We start from the raw sequence: 18,154 nt of genomic DNA on the forward strand, positions 1-18,154 counted from the left end.
GATCATCTGTATTTCTTGTCTGTTTGGGTTGGTTTTGCACGTGTTTAGTTCTGTTTCCTGTGTTTCTGTTAGTTATTATGGTTTCTCATTGTTTGATTATCGTTTGCACCTGTTGTTCATTTCGTTGATATTTAAACTCTGGGTTTCCTTCTGTTCATTGTCATTTCGTCATGTGTTTAACAGTTGTTTTGTTTCACTGTGTGTTTTGAGTTTTGTTAAATATAGATCCAAACTGCTGCGAATAGATCCTTTCCTACCTTTATTGCAACCGGACGTGACAATAATATAATATTACTGAAATAAATGGCCAGTTAAACTTTCATGTTTTAAGTACACTTTTAAAAAGTGCAGTAATGTCAAATTAAAGGTTTTACTTTAGAGTACACTTGAAATCATTTACGTTTAAATGTTTTTTTCGATTGTCGAGATTATTTTGATGAATAGCCTACTAAATAACTCAATTACTACATAATAATTTTAACTATGGTGTGTAATTCAATATTACATTTAAAGATAATAATACAATTTTATTTCAAGTTATATTATATTTATCATTACAAATGTGTAATTAATTACAAATCAAATGCATGACATTTGAGTTTCAATAGAAATTACATTAAAGTATGTTGTAGTTTTCCATAAATGCTGTGTCAGTACATTTGGCAGTACATTTTGGGTCAAAAAAAGCACTCTAAAGTTCAACTTATTTTCAATATTGAATTTAATAAAAATAAAAAAAAAAAAAAACTAAATAAATAAATAAATAAATAAATATATATTAATTAATTTGTATGTGTCCGAAAACATTACTTTCCGTTCACACTTATATTCATTTCAAGTATTTTCCTCAATGAGTACTCTTTTTAAATATGCTAAAGTGACACAAGGGTATTCACAAGCTTGAAATGAATCAGAATGAAATTCATAATCGCAAACGATAAATTGAAAGTATGTGTTGCATTGTCTGCAATACCACAAGGGGTGCTATAGTGGGCATTAAAGCAAACTACTTCTTCTGTGGTCAGTTTCTCGATTAGGTCAACTACTGTCATGGTGCAGCAATTTCAAGAGAATCTTGCTGAGAAAAGTTAGTTAAACAGTAAACAGATTTATAGCTAGCTAGCTGAACATTGACATATCCGGTTTAATGGCGCGGACATTTGAACCTAACTCTATCGCTGCCTTGAGTACTTGTTACTATCACAGAAAAGCATATTCACATCTTCATTTGCGTACTTGTGTAGAGCACATTTATCGCCACACTCAGAAGTTTTTTTCCATCCTGGATAACAAAGTCTTTCTTTGGGCTGTCGCTGCTTTTTACTAGATCCATCCATCTTTTCAGAGTGTCGGACTCAAGACTGACTGGCGACTGCTCAGTCTTCCCATCTGTACTATGTCGATAGCATTCCAGGGGCTGATCTCTTACTGGTCATTTGAACCATCTGTAAAGCTCAATTGACACTTCCTTGGCTTTAAGATTACAGGGATTATTCATCTGCTCGACAAGTGCCCATCCAAGAGTTTTAATGATCTTTGGAGATGCACAGCAGATGTTATCAGACAAACCAGCTTGTTTCGGTTGGGCCATTTGAAAATGTTGTATGAAATAAAGGAGAGATGATTATGTTATAAAACATAGGCTACATTTTATTGTCACTGCTGTGGATTGAGAAGCACCCATAGGAAATTTGTGTTGTTCAGAGTTGGTCAGAGTAGATGCAAATACAATTTTCAGTTATATTGTATTGAAGAATAAACTTTTTTTCAGATTATTATTCATTTGTTTTTAAATAAGAGACAATTGAGACGCATGTTGACATACAGCGCAGAGTACAGAGCTGTAAAATTAATAGAATAGCTCAGATCATTTGTTCTGGGAAGTATTTGATGACAAATGACGTAGGCTACTGACTTTTGATTACAGATTTTTCTGAGAAGCAGCATATTTAAGCAAGTCTCAAACTGATCTCTCTTTATCACGATGTCTATGAGAGACTGAGACATTAAAAAAAAAGAGATTTCTGTGATTTTTATTTTCTTCTGGAGAATCACATGGAGCAAAGCACATGGTTAAAAATAAAACATAAACAGAAGCCAGAACTGCTTTCTATTTTATAGCTGTTATTTTACTCACAGTAAAAAGACAGTTCAGCACTTAAAGACTGGTTTGACAAATGTCATTTTCTTTCCATTGTTGTATTTCATATTGAAACAGGAAGGTGGACTGGTCTTAAAAAAAAAAAAGAGCAAATATCCTTTTATTTAAGACAAAAAATATAGAGTGTTGGAAATAAACACCCCAACACATCTATATACGAATGAATGATATTTTTTACTTCAAACACTCTAGTAGCAGGAAGTATTGGGGGAGGGACATTCTAGAGAGCATTTGATTGGACAAAACATTTCATACACCTCTGAGCAGGAGATTATGTCATCAGTAGTTTTGCTCCATTTTCTCAGGTTAGTTTTGTTCACTCTTCAGTTGTACACTGGCTTATTTTAAAGGAATAGTTATTTTACTCACCGTCAGGCCATCCAATATGTCTTTTCTTCATCTTCTTCTTCTTCTTCTTCTTCTTCTTCTTCTTCAGTAGAACAGTAAAGAAGACTTTTAGCTGAAACTTGTCCTTGGTGATTTATATAATGCAAGACAATGGCTACCATCACTTTGAGAGTCAAAACAACTTAGCAAAAACAAAATTAATACCTGTGGCTCCTGAGGATTCACTGAGGTATTATGAAAGCAAAACGATCGATCTGTGCAAAAAAAACAAAAGAAAAAAAAACAAACAAAAAAAACAACTTGCTATTATTACCAGTAACTTTAACCCACAGCCTCACAAACGGTCCTGAGCGCAGTCATGGCAGTCTGGAGCGCGAGCTTCCTGTCGCATAATAACTGTGGAAAGTCAATCTTCCCGCTTAAGATCGAGCAAGCGAATGTAATTTTAATTATTATATAGGTTGTGGCATCCAGGATAAGCACAAGTACCATTTTGAAGAACAATACAACAAACGCGTCCCCTAGTTGTAAACAAACACAGCGTTACTCACGTGAGAGTTTGCTCCCGCGCATACGTCATTATGCGTCAGGAAGCTCGTGTTTTAATAATCTGCCGAGTTTGCCGAGGCTGTGAATTACAGTAGGAACTACCATACTAATGTTGTAAATAATGTTCAGTTTCTTGCTCAGACCGACCATTTCGCTTCATAAGAACTAACTCAATGTATCACCAGGGGCCAAGGGTATTAATTTTGTTTTTGCTAACCCTGCATGATTTTTGTTGTTGTTTTTTTACTCTCAAAGTGATAGGCCTAGCCATTGACTTGCATTATATGAATCACCAAAGGTCAACGGTTTCAGCTAAAAAAAACTTTCTTTACTGTTCTACTAAAGAAAAAAATACACCTACATCTTGGATGGCCTGAGAGTGAGTATTTTGGGTGAACCTTTAAAACTGATAAACATGAACTAAAAGCCACAAAACTCCCATTATGATTTAATAGAGTCTAAAACAAGTGAGTAGTACTCTTAACCTTGCAGTGTTTTGTCATGTCCAGGAGGGTCTCTTCATGTTATCTTCATGTCCCCTGAGGGATGGATCATGGATGATACCTTCAAATCTGTCTCAGACTGTTGATTATGAAAAATATGGGCATTCCTAAGAGTTCCAGATTTCCAAAGCCCTGGGCGAGGTGAGTTTACCTTAAAAATAGAAAGAGGAGTCCCTCTCACAGCAAGAGCTTACAGAGAGGACAGTGCTTTATGTAACCTGAATATGTAGGCCTTCTATTAGCTTGGTGTCGGTGTTTGTCAGCGTGACAGTTACAGATATTTCTGGTATATTTTCACTCTTTGAAATGGATGACATGCCGATATGATGTGCTCGGGCCACACTTCAGCTAAAGAGGGATAATATTTAGCGATAAAGCTGTCAAAATGAAGATTCTGTCATCATTTACTCAACCGCATGTCGTTATAAACCCCTAAGACTTTGGTTCGTCTCTGGAACACAAATGAAGATATTTTTAATATTCTGTCATCATTTTTTTCCATCTATTGAAAGTCCAGGCAACCACAATTTTCATGCTTCAAAAAGTATCAAAAGACATCGTAAAAGTATAATCAATATGAATCGAGTTGTTTATTTAAATTCTTCGTAAAAGAAGTGAACGTGTGATAAATATATTTCATTTAGGTTTAAATTCATTTGGAAATGACATGAGGGCAAGTAAACGATGGCAGAAATTTCATTTTTAAATGTAATTTTTTTTTAGGTTATTATTAAAAGCCATTATTTAGCCATTTTTAAGTCTGCTTCCCAGATTCTACCCAGAGTGTTTTGATAGTTAAAGATCATTCATTGTGCTATAGCAGCTGCCATAGCACTATGTCAGTTATGTAAATTTCAGGTGTTTCAACCAAATGCTAAAACGGTTCTAGAAGCTCATTGTGATACACAATATCACCAATAACGTCCAATGAAAATTAGATTGAGAGAGAGAGAGAGAGAGAGAGAGAGAGAGAGAGAGAGAGAGAGAGAGAGGGAGGGAGGGAGGGAGGTCTGGTTAGTTTGGTTATCTGCTTGTCTGCACTAAGTAAAACACTTGTGTCATTTTTTTAAAGTGAAGTTTTATATTGGTCGAACTGAAAATCATGGTTTCTAAAACTGTTTGTCTAAAAGCAAATAACACTCCTCATAGCACCGGACTGTAGATGTGAAGAACACATGGCTATCTTTACTGACTGCAGAAATTATTGGGGTTTTTATTCATTTTTCTCTCTTTTTTTTTTTTTAAACATAACTGAAAATATGATGCAAATTTTAAAAAAGACTTTATTAAGACCATATAAAAAGCCACAAAAACTATTGTATTGACCTACATTAAGTAATATTTTGTCTTATATCTAAAGAATTAATTGATTTTATTGATTAAGTATATTGAATTGTTAAGTATATGAAATGAAGAATAAGTATATGGCCTTCATAGTGAATAATCTTTTTGCCTTTGGGAAAATAAATATTTTTGATTAATATTAAATTAAAGTATATTAAATTAAAAGGTTTGATTTAATTCTCCGTATTATAGCCTAAATATTTTGAGAAAAACTAAATTTGGCAGTAACAATGTAGAGTAGGCTATTTGTTAGTATTTGGTCCAAAGTATCTTTTTTTTTTTTTTTTTTTTTTTTTTTTTTTAGCGTGAGAATGAGCTAAAATTCAATTGCTTTGCTCAAAGTGCCACTTCCTTCCTCTGCACACTCCAGATGATGTGTTTTACTGCTACCCAACAATCCAGTGGACGGAGCTCATGCAGCCACGCTGCTGTTTGTATGGGATTTTGTTCACTCTGAGAATAGTGTTCACATCCAGGATGTGTTGCTAAACGTGCAAAAGCACAATTGTGAACTCAGTGTGTTTTTATGCCAAACTTGACTCCACTTTTGTTAGAAAATTCCACTCTGGATTGAGTTGTCTTGACAATCCAATGGCTCCATTCCCAGACTGGATTCCACAGGGTTTACAGAAAACGGGGAAAAAAGGTACCTGCCATGAGGACACTTTTTCTCATGCCTGACAGTTTTACTGTCCTTTGACTGGGTCATAAATGATGATTAATTTACAGTACACTGGCATTATCTACTCTTAGTTAATATTTTTATTATTATTATTATGATTTTTTTTTGCAGACCAAAAAAACCCAATTGTGGTTAAAAACCCTTTCTGTGAACTTTAACAGTGTACGGTTTGAGGAAAACTGCAAATGTAGAAAGCATGCAAAGTTGTGTGGTTAAGTCACACTATGTAGACAAAGCTATAGCCTCAGATGCATTTGGTTTAGGATCAAAACCTGTGGTTTTCACCTCAGAGCCCTATAAACACAATGTGGTTTATAAAGTGCCAGCAAAGTGGTTTTGAACATCATATAAGAAAAAGAGTGATCCGTTGTCTTTTGAAAAGCTAAATGTGAGAAATTTTATCAAATGTTACCTTTGGTGACATCTTGATGCTCTAAAGAACCACTTGACTAAATCAATTGCCACTATAATACAGAACACGCATGTCTACATTAAATTCCTTTTAAAAAGTAATTGGTGTTTTAAGCTGAATACTGTTGGTTATCTCTTGGCCTTTTTGATTCCCTTCTATTAGACTGTGACCATAATAACAGTGGTGGCATAAAAACTGTTTGGACATCTTACTTAAAAATGAATAAATATTATGTCATTGCATTAGACAACAAATGATGTGTCATTTATTTTCAAGATAGCACAAGCGCAGTTTTTTCAAGAAAACATTTTACAAAAAAATGCCTGTTACAGTATTTTACAGTAAATACTGTTCAAACTGAAGCCAAGGAAAAAAATATTTGAATGCTTAAAACTATGAATTTCATTAGACGTCCACAAATATTTTTATTTAACACATTTTAAGCTAAAGGTGACATATTATGCCCCCTTTTCACAAGATGTAATATAAATCTATGGTGTCCCCAGAATGTGTCTTTGAAATTTCAGCTCAAAATACCAAAAAACGCCCTGTTTCCCTTTAAATGCAAATGAGCTGCTGCTCCCCGCCTCTGTTCAGAAGAGGGCAGGTGCTTTACACGAGCTTCGGATACTCCAGCAATAACAAAACACTTGAAATCGAGAATCTCACTCATCCAAAATCTCAGAAATCGCCAGTAGCGGAGTGCAGCCTTACGGAGAGACTCTTCGGAAGATGCACCTGACGTTTCTGAATGGTTAGTGGATACATGTAGGCTATGTAGTTGTTGTGGAGTTACATTGATTCATCTCATCGGCTTGCATGTCCCGTCATCATGTTTAACTTTTACACAAGTTGACACAGTTCCATGAGGTCTTTATAAAACAGCTGTGACATTTTTCGGTTAAATAGTGTTCTGTGCTCGTTTGTGCAGCCAACGACAGAACAGTTTGCATGCTTTGCTCCAACTTTTGCCATTGCGTTAGAACTGGCTAAACTGTTGTCACTTGTGAAAACCAAATGGTGGAGCAGTGGGTGGAAAAGTGCAGATTAAGGGGCGGTAATATTATATTAATTTCCCCTTCCTACGTCAAAAGGGGAGTGAAATCTGATTGGCTTAATTTTTGACATGCAGAGAAAGGCTTACCAAAACAAAGTGACTGGGTTGTCACTTTTCACGTTTTCTGGGTAGGTTGATGCACCGGGGACCCGATTATAGGACTTAAAGCTACAATATGTAATTTGTTTAGCCGCTATGGGTAACCTCTTACAATAACAAAGGCGTAGATTGATGACACACAGTAAATAAGCGGAATTATGGAACTTGTCGTCATGCCGATGGATCTAATTGTGTTTATGGGAAATAATGTTTATGGATGAGTGAATACATTGATGTTTTTTAACATGACTGTGGTATGAAGCAGGTCGCGATTGCTAATGAGGACATTTCATTCATGAAATTACAAATTCTTGGAAACATTTAGTATAATGCAAGTACACAATTGAAAGAAATATATAACACTGTGCAAGTGGTTTTTGGATATTTTGATACAAAATTCTTACATATTGTACCTTTAAACACAGAAAAAGTCAGATTTTCATGAGATGTCCCCTTTAATATTTTCACAAAAAATAAGTTTGTTTCATGATAAAACCATAGATATTGTGCTCAAATTCAAGATGGGGGAAAAAACACTTCAAAACATCTGAATCAACTTCTGTTAAAAAATGTAATAGATCTGTGTATTACATTTGTGTATTTTAAAAACTAATTGCAGATAATATATGAATTAAATAAAAGGCCACTTAAGTAATTTCTTGACTACACTGAAATGATTTTTGTCTGTGTACAATGTACTTCATGTGGTAATATCATATCATCATATATATCATATAACGTCAAACCGTGCAAATTATACTTTGTTCTAAAATTGTTAATGTTAACAACATCAGCATAGCGTGACTACATTTAATGCCCCTCTGATATTTATCCTTGTTTTCGCATGGGCCCGGGTGCAGTCTCTTATTTTCTGTAGCCACTCCGAAGTCCGAAGTCTTTTGCATTTTACATCGGGTGAATCTCCAGTTGTCACTGGTGATTGTCGTTTGAACCTTTCTGGATCCACCATCAAATTGATAAGTTTAATTATATCAAGTGCTATGAGAAAAGGCTATCTCCACCTCCAACATCCTCACACTCATAGCCTACTAGCCGAGACACCTTCTTTATGTTTACAGATGTGATGTAATGACGCAAAGACATGCTCGAATTTCCCGCGGAAATCCACCAGTAACACTGAAATTAAAAACATTATTACAAGCTTACCGTTTTGGATCGAGCTAAGGCAAGCAGATAGTTTTGAACACTGGCTGGTTATGTACTTGCTCAAAAAATGTATGGATAATTTTTAACCCAAAAAAGTTACGGACTGCAGCTTTAACTAATGAAACCTTATTATAAAGTGTAACCAAATTATAACGGACTGAATTCAACCAACGTGAAAATAAAACAAGGTTTTACTGAAGCATAACTGTCAGTAGATATAACCTGCAGGGTAAAATTACTTAATAAGTGTGATATACTCTTTTTATTTTATACAATGAAAGTTATTTTCCACCTTGATGTAAATACACTCACAAAAATGAATTCATTACCCTTACTTAATTTTATACACAATTTAATTTAGTTAATTCATAATAAATCAGTTTAGTTGGGTAAACATAATTTAGTTCTACTACAAACCACTTTTTTTTTTTAAATGCTGATTTATCTTAATTTTTTAAATTAATTTACTGAGGCTTAATTTTTAATCAGGTAGAGTTGTTCATCATTAAACAATGTATATAATGAATTCCTAAGAAAATACACTGAGTGCCCACAGCAGCACAAGCACTACTCTTCAGCACAATGCCAACCACAAAATTCAATAACAGAAACTCCTCTAAATGTCCAACATAACTGAACATTAAACATTAACAAACTACCAACATCTTTTCCTTTTCTGAAAAACGCATAAAATAACACTTAATCCCTAAATTTACTCTCCTAATGCAGTCCCTTGCAAAGCATGCTGTCTTTCTCAAAAGCAGAGTGAGCTAAGTTGATTGTATGTGGCAATGGTTCTATGATCTACTTAGGCCTACTATGCTTTTGGGAAACGCAGCCCACTTAGTTATGTCAATCAACATTATTCATGTAGTTTTAATACAAATTAATTGAGTGAACTTCACTTTTAAATGAATTAGGTGGATTGAACTCAATTAATTTAAGTTGTGATAAAATGTTAAATTGTGTTATTTTAGCTCATTATAATTAATTAAACTGAAGAGGCATATATAAAATATATACACTACATTTGAGTGTATATTTGTTTTAAAATGCCAATTGTGATTTTCACTTTTATGCAACATAATGTGTATAATAACCTCAAATCACAATTTCTCATTGAAGCAAAATTCACCAATCAGCAAGGAGCAGCCAAACAAACATTTTCTTCTTCTTTGTCCTTCAGCAGATGTTCCTACACGAGTCACGACTATTCTACCCTCTATAGGTCTGGTGCAATCAGTGTGCATTTGTCGAATGTGTCCATCCTGAGCTTAATTGGAAATTGTATATTGGGTCAATGTAACTCAATTAAAATAAAACAGTGTTCCCTTGTTTTATGTTACATAAACCTGACTGAATTAGGTAACAACAAAAGTAGATTTTAGGTAGAATCTGGTAGAAATACCTCAGCAACAACCACACGTTCACTTTTACAGTGTGTTTAACACAATTAATACACTTTTAAAAAGTGCACTTTGTAATAATGTCAAATTCAATATTTAATTTACTGTACATTTTAAATCGTTTTAATAATATTTTGTTGTGCTTTAAGGAATTACACTTATTTTGATGTGTTGACTAACATCCTAAAGCACATAAAGTACTTGATTATGATTTTAACTGTAGTTTATTATTCAATATTACATTTAAAGTTAACATAATACATGACATTACAAATTCATTCATGACATTGAAGTATATTTTACTATAGGACACGTGTGTGAAATTTATTAGAACTGACTTCATACATCCAATAAAAATCATCTTTAAAGTCCTGTAGTCAATCATTTTATCCATTAAACTCATCTTTGATCATCCAAAATGACATATTTAAGTGTTTTTTCATTGAAAAATTTCTTCATGCCTTAAAATAGCTTGAATGTTACTCTACACCCTTGCCTCATTTAGGATACACGGTTCTATGAATATGCAAATTAGCCCCGTCTCGACTCACTCACACCAGCTCAGAGATCCACTCGTTGACGATCACACTTTGACCTGATTGGTTATAAGGTAGTTTGTGACGTCAGAAACACCAGCGATTTCAAACCGCGTTTTTGAGACTGTCTTTTGTTCACTGCAGTTTTAAGGAGAAAATACTCAGCAATCGTGTTGACTTATGAATTTACACATGGTTTGTCTTCAAGCATATTAAAAACACTAAATAGGAGTAGACCTTATTATGGACATAAGGAAAATGGAAAAAAATCACATTTGGATTTTACAACTGGACAAATGTGAAAAACTTTGGAGCAATTGGGACACTTATACTGACATCTTATACAGGCCTACATCTGTCTTCATTTTTTTTTTTTTTTTTGATACATTGTTTCTTGCTCTCTGGTCATGTTTTGTTCTGTTTTGTTTTGTTTTAAATAAAATAGAAAAAAAAAAAAAACACCACATAAATATATAAACAACATTAAAAACTTGATTTTCACAACAGGGGGACTTTAAGAAATGTGAAGAAATGTGACCCAGAATTGTGAAGTTAGTTCTGGGAAAAGCACTAGCAGCATTTGTGCCACTTGATTTCATATTTCATCGTGCACACATTTTACTTTAGCCCAATGTTTAATTAATTTTAAATGTTATTATCTTTGTAGTTAAAGATGCTGGCTTACAATTTATGTAAGGTGAAAAATATACATTTTAAGGTAACAGACCTTCTCTTAACTCTAATCAGTGGATGATCACAGCTTATCAACAGGTTGTTGTGATAAATAGCTTCCACTTACTATTCCAGTGAGTGTATGTGCTTAATATTTAAGTAACGGCGTAAATCTTGCAAATACAGTGTATTTTTGGCCTAGGTTCCTCTTGGATGGGTTCCAGGCTCGTCATCACGGAGACCGGGGAGAGCCCTCGGCAGCGGACCACAGGTGATGCATCACGCTCAGACTCATGGGTAGGTGGTGGAGGGGGACAGAGTAAACAGTCGTAGATCACAGGCTGTCACAGATGGGCTGTGTCACGGTGCCCATGCGGCGAACTCACAGCCAGAGGCCTGGTGATCTGACTTTGAGAAAGCTTTTAATCTGAGTTCATTAGAAGGGTTTCACAGCAGAAATTAGAGGTAAAGACACTTATGCAGAAGCTTCATTTATCCTTTGACAACTATGACTAAGAGAGTGAATGTGAAATCCATGTAGGTGGAAAAATCTCTGATTCATTCTTTTCAAGTGGGGGAGAGCTGGTGGCCAAGCATTTCTGTTGCTATACAACCTGGTCCCTCAGTCTGAAAGCCCAGGACTTGCAGCCAGAGCCAAATGTTTCAAAGAAAAGTGGCCCCTAAAGTCAATGGCATTCAATGAGCCCTGGATCTAAAGGCCTTTGTGCTGGATTCTTAGCATTCAACTTAAATCTTCCCGTTACAACTGCCTATCTGCTAATCATGTTCATTCTTTTTGTATTCTTTTGTTCATTGGCAAACAACATGTCCATGAACTTCATTTAAAAAAAAAAAGTGTATGTATTATAGTTTATATTAAATGCAGATATTTAAACTTATAAGTGTTCTTTTGACCCACTTAAGTAGACTACATATTTGAAGTAGCCTACACTACAATTGCAAATCCAATACGATTATGCATACTTCATTTTCAGAACGGTTACAGAAACATTCAAGGAAAAGTGTGTATTTTATGTGCTGCAAAAATGCTTTATCTGTATTTTAATGACTTTTCCCCCTTCATTATAGTTCATTTTATATGAGGACAAACAAAAAAAGTCTTAAAGCCAATGTGAATTGATATTGCAAGCCATTTTACAATAATTCGACATATTTATGGGCAAAACAGGATATTCCCCAAGAAAAAGTGTAGGGTCGGACTTTTGTCCATTACAGAAAGCAGTCTGGCTGCATGTAAGTATGCTAAAACAATGCCTAATTAAACATGTTCCTATTGGTTAACATTATCCGATAGCCACGTACCATATGCGAAAAGGGAAATCATATATTCTGATAAAAGATTACAAATATAAACACCTTTTTCCCTGTGAATAACATGCACCAATGAATTGTGCACAAGACCAGGGACACACATTAAGAAAACAAATAGGGTCAATTTTGATTTCATGTTGACTTTTAAGCACCTATTGTTATAGTAATTTGCTAGAGTAACTGGAAAAATGCTTTAAAACAAACATTAAATTGGTTATAAATGCAAAAAAACGCTGGAGAGAGTTCCCAACCCCCTCTGCTGCCTGCATGTCTACATTCTAGCCGCACTACACTCGCAATTCTGCTGATATAGTCAGCGACTGACCCCCCTCCTCCACCTCGACACACACTCAGGCGCATTCGCACCAAGCACACACACACACATGCGCACAAACATGTGCATTTATAAAAGATTTTTGAGTCTATTTTACTTTATAACAGTACAAACTTGTTTATGAGCACTGACACGGGTCAGGCTACCTGGCGTCTTTCGCAGGCGCAGGTTCTGCATTGTAGCGAGAAGGCGCTGTGCGTGTTTGCTGCCCATCCCCCACAGCCAGATAGCAAAGTTCTGCTGCTTTTGCAAGCACAGAGCCAGCCGCTGCTGCGAGAAGCGAGGGAGAGAGAGAGAGAGCGAGAGAGGCAGAGGCAGACAGGCAGAGAGAATGAGAGGGGGTGGGGAGAGAGCAGCAGTGTTTGAGTGGGGGAAAGAGCATGGCTGTTTCCATTTGGTTATTTACTTTGCCCTGCCTGTCTCTAAGCTCTCTGGTATCTCTTTACCAAACCAAGTACATGTTTCGCTGTAGAATTTGGTGTGCCAGATTTGATTGCTGCGGCCTACGCAGTTTTTTTTCTCTCCCTTTCTCAATGGCTTGCGCTGCATTTCACTTTTTTTCATTTTCACTTCCTGCTCTCGGTCCATCCCCCATCCTCTTTCCCTTTCCATCCCTCTCTCTCTCTCTTTCTCTGAACACATGCGCACATACACATTAGCACACAGGCTGTAATTTCATGCTGTCCTCTGCACAGATCAAACATAATTCTGCTGCAATAAACCCTCTCATTTGCTGTCTGAAATATGCAAGAACACACTTGGTTCTAAACACTTGTTTATATTTTGTATAGTGTTGTACATTTCATGTTATAGTTCTGTAAATATGATGTAACTGTTAAAAGTATTGTTTTTTGTACAATTGTATTTATTCCATTCTTAGCGGTGCCCACCAAAGCACAATTTGAACAATCCCTTAATTTAAGCATTAAAGTGTGAAATGTTTTATGTTAAAATACTTTGTGCTATTCCAGCTTAATATGGTGAGATGTGTATGATTTCCCTGAAAAATGTAAACAACGTGGCACTGTCGGTCCTCGCAATGTTGTTATTAACTAAAATTAAATGTCATTTGTATTAACTATTAAATATAATTTTTGTGAAGATGAAATGAAATTAAAATATAAATATTAAATGAACAGATTAGAAGAAGTGAAAAATGTACTTAAAATGTATATAGTATTAATATTAGAAATGTTGCTTATATGTGTTATAAATGTTATTTATAAAATAATTTACCTGAAGTAGGCCAACTTAAATTACTAAAACTGAATAAAAAATAAATTAAAGCTAAATAAATATGTAAATAAACAAATAAAGATGACAAAAGAACATAAGAAAATTACAAAAATAAAATAAAAACAGAAGCTAATTCAAGATATGAGTAAATATTATAGTATTATATAAATAATACTAAAATAACAGTGGTATCAGGACAAACCCAACACAGTAACATGACTTCAACCAATGGCGTGAGTTTGGGGTGGGATAATCCTTTTGGCTGACCAATGGCTGATGGGAGGAGTGTTCATGAAACCTGTTTGAAAACAGTCATTATTCTCAAACATTCTGTTTGGTGGCAGGAGTGGCACCGAAATTACAGAGATAGGTGAGATTTAGAGATAGGTGCGCGAGTCACACAATTTTGTGTTACGGATGTGAATGAGATTCGGATTGAGAAAAGGTGTGCTAAGCGATCATAACTTTGCAGACGTTAAATGGGTGAAAATGCCATATACTATAAGAGGAACCTGGTGCACATCGACAGAACATAATATCATAAATACATAGAGGTGGGCCAGAACCCAATGGAACCCACATTTATTATGCTATTTATTGTGTTATATTACCTTGTTAGTAAAGGTAAAAACGAATTAACGCTGCTGCGAAGGTGTTTCTAATAAAAGAGAATGATGACAAATTTGACACCTTTCTCTCTTCTAACCAACATAATCGATCTTTCTTTTTTCCCCTTTTTTGAAAAGTCGTGGAAACTTTTCAGTAGCACCTCAATGCAGTACACAAGATCCGAGGGGAGGAGTCGGATCTTATATAAGGGGTGGAGATTGGTAGGTTTAGGGGTGGAGATGGGTAGGTTTAGGGGTGGGTTTAGGGATCAGGGGGTGGAGATTGGTAGGTTTAGGTATGTAAGGTGGGAGGAGTTGGATTTTATCCGACTCCTCCCCCCGGATTTTATGCTCTGCAGTGAGGACCATCTCAAACTTTTTGAAAAGATTTTTTTTTCTTTTGCTATTGGAGCAAATGGAAATACAAAAATTATATTTGCTGTCGTCTCCCGTTCGCCGCTATAGAAGTTTACCCAATTATAATGACTTCCGCTTCTGATAACCCCGGAAATGTGAAAAGGGTCCATCACCCAGCAACCCCTCGGCAAAGCACTCAACACCATAGCAACTGCATAGCAACCACACTGGCGGCAACTGCATAGCATTCTGGAATCCCTAACATTGTGGCACTGAGTTTTGCATGGGCACATTTTTTTTTTTTTAATTGGTGTGAAACGGAAGTTGAGATCCCTAATGTGACGTATATCTGAGTGACCGTCTTTTTGAACAAGAAATAATGTAAACTCTTCTTTTCTCATTTGTATTCTGATGCCATTGAACATAGTGCTAATACACTGTATACAAAGTTGTATGTCATAAACATGTCATCTCTGTATGTTTTGCAAGAAAAGAAAAGTAAAAAAAAACAAAAAAACAACAACAAGAAGAAATAATGTAGGGCAGACTTGATTTTGTCAATGGGGAATTGTCCCGCCCGTGTTCCAGTAAACACATCATCCGAGAAGAGAAGAGATGTTGCTGCAAGAGAGAGGATAGGCTACATTATTTTGGTTAAAGATTATGAGGGCACATTAATAATAATAATAATAAAAAAATAATATATATATATATTTATTATATTTATAATAAATACTGCAATATTCCATAATTTTTTATTTATTTATTTGGATTTCATGGTGATGTTAAGAAAAAAAAATATTTAAAAGAGTTTAAATTGTTCATTGCACTCCACCTAATTAAACAACAACAACAACAACAACAACTCTACATTCATTTAATACAATACAATCTCTATTTCATGTATTATTTCATAATAAAACCCAAAGCTCACACGTATTTTGTGTTCATTCCACGAACTGGAGCCAGAACTATGTGAAAGTACCTGATGACATACTTCTCCCTCTCGCTCCGGATCCGCATAGCGCTCCATGACGCATTTTACATGTGACCGGGCGCTTCGGTAAAATGGCTGTGTCTCGCGGAGCCTCGTGCTGGTTTGATCGGTTTCTCTCTCGCGCTCTCGTTCTGTAAGAGGCCCCCCCTTCACATACACACTCACACACACATTTGTGTCGGTTAAATTCATTCCCGGGACCTTTATTTATATTCGCCAAGAAACTTTTTATACTCGAGTCGCATTCGGGAGAGAAGACCGAATTCGGTCTGAAAGTCGAAGGAATGATACGGGACACGGGCACGTCTTTATAAGAGCGTTGTATTTATATTCAAAGTGACTCGCGGTGAAAGAGAGGGAGAGAGAGAGATCATGGCCGCTCAGGTCGCCACTCTCAACACTAGCCCGCCCGTCGAACTTAAAAAGCCGGAGCGGGAGCCGCAGGACGAGTCGGTGCTCGGAGATAAGCAACAGGAAAGCAAGGAGCCGCGCTCCGACGGCGGATCCCCGGGCCAGAAGGAACTACAAGACGGGGCCGATGTGGGAAATGCTGCTGGGGGAGGAGGAGGAGCAGGAGGAGACCCTGACATGAAGAACGGCAACGGGAACCCGTCCAGGGTGAACAATAACAATAGCCAGAATGATTCCGAAGGAAACAACCACCCCGGCATGGCTCCCCACCACACGGGCGCCTTCCCCCCACCTCCATACAGCTACAACCAGCACTACAACCGGGCCCCTTTTCATCAACATGGCGGACAACAAAGCCCTGGCATGGCAGGGCCGGCGGTGATGGACTCATACCCGCCCAATTCGCACGAACACGGCTACCCGAACCACTTCAACAACTACAGCCCCTTCCCAAACCGGACTCCGTACCAGCAGGGCCAAGGCTACGGCATGAATTCCCCGCGAAACAGCCAGCAGCCGACGGCCGGGGGGCAGCCAGGCAAGCAACCGCCGCCAGGAGGAACTACTACTGCTGCTGTTGCTTCCTACAACAACCAGAGGTATAACATGGGAACCCCTCAGCCCACGTCCACCCCAACGCTGAACCAGCTTCTGACTTCTCCCAGCTCCACGAGGAGCTACCAAAACTACCCGGCCAATGAGTATAGCGGCCAGGACGGGGCTACCAAAGGACCGGGGGACATCAGTAATCAGTACGGTGGCGGCCATCCGGCCTGGCAACAAAGAAGCCATCACCCTCCTCCAATGAGCCCGGGAAGCACTGGACAAGCCCTCAACAGGACCCAGGTAAACTTTGCTTAACTCGCTTGGCTAGAGCTGTGTGCTTCGGTATGAGAGTCTGCTATTGTTTCTTCCGAGGTGCATCCCAATTCGCGTACGTAGACACTATGTGTGCCGTTTTGTATTATATAAACAGTGCGAATAGTGTTCACTGAAAAATCTAAAAAGAACAAGTGCATTTTAAATACCCGGATGATGTACTCATTTCACCGAAAATAATGAAGTGTGGAACGCTGGACACCTCATGCACCCAACGGTCGCAGCTTTCCGTACTTAGCGGAGGTGGGGGGGACTTTCAGACTACTGCATGACAAAATAACCGAATAAAATTCATACAATAGACGGTTGAGTACATAGTGTAAACGCATAGTGTATAGTATGACATTTGGGACACAACTTCAGTCTGCTCTAAAATGGCTGCCTCTGTTTTTCCAGCGAACTCAGTCCATGTAAGCAGCTTTTATTGTACTGTATTTCTGTCCCTTGTTGACTAGTTTTGGGCTGGTTGTGCGAGACAGATGTCCAGAGCTCGGACAGGGCTGATGGGGGCTCGAGTTTGCATGCTGAAATTGAAGTAATGCTAATTTTTGAGGCAGGGCTCGCTGCGTGCATGCAGCAAAAAGTCCAGCTTCGTGTAAGCCAAGATTCACATGATCTGCTAATAGTTTTGTCGGGAAAGTTTTGAACGTTTTTGAATAAAGGTGGTTGGTTTGGTTTATTCTGTTAAGATATTCAAGTTTGTTAACGGCTCGTTCATTAGCCCCCAGACTATCATAGTAACTGCTAGTTAAAAACCGATGCTAAACACATTTTCAGCCCGAATATATCACAGTTCGTGGGGTAAAAGTGAACATTAACGCCGCATTAACAGTTAAGATCGGTTTGATTTGAAACGCGTCGCGTTTGGGAGTGTTTTGAGGCGTTTTTTTGGGCTGTACGTGTGTGTAAACAGGCTGAGTGATGTGAGTAAGTGCAGCGGGCTGCTTTGCTTTGGGATTTGAATTATGGAGGTAAAATCCTTCTGTCAAAGGCAGAAGACAGTTGGTCTTAGGTTGACACGCGAGCTCAAATCTGATTGGCTGCCTCTTCTCCTGCGCCTGGCC

At 37.1% G+C, this 18,154-nt stretch overlaps 1 protein-coding gene across 1 annotated transcript in view; it reads left to right on the plus strand.

Annotated features, from left to right (window-relative positions):
- The first annotated feature begins 16,073 nt into the window (after window positions 1-16,073).
- arid1ab (AT-rich interactive domain 1Ab) overlaps window positions 16,074-18,154 on the plus strand; it is a 90,736-nt gene continuing 88,655 nt past the window's right edge. Inside the window, exon 1 of the mRNA XM_079878708.1 lies at window positions 16,074-17,057. Within this exon, the coding sequence (XP_079734834.1) occupies window positions 16,173-17,057 (885 nt within the window). The 5' untranslated portion in view covers window positions 16,074-16,172. The remainder of the gene's footprint in view (window positions 17,058-18,154) is intronic.

This window comes from Squalius cephalus (genome assembly GCF_949319135.1).
Source record: "Squalius cephalus genome assembly, chromosome: 8".
In the NCBI taxonomy this organism is placed as follows: domain Eukaryota; kingdom Metazoa; phylum Chordata; class Actinopteri; order Cypriniformes; family Leuciscidae; genus Squalius; species Squalius cephalus.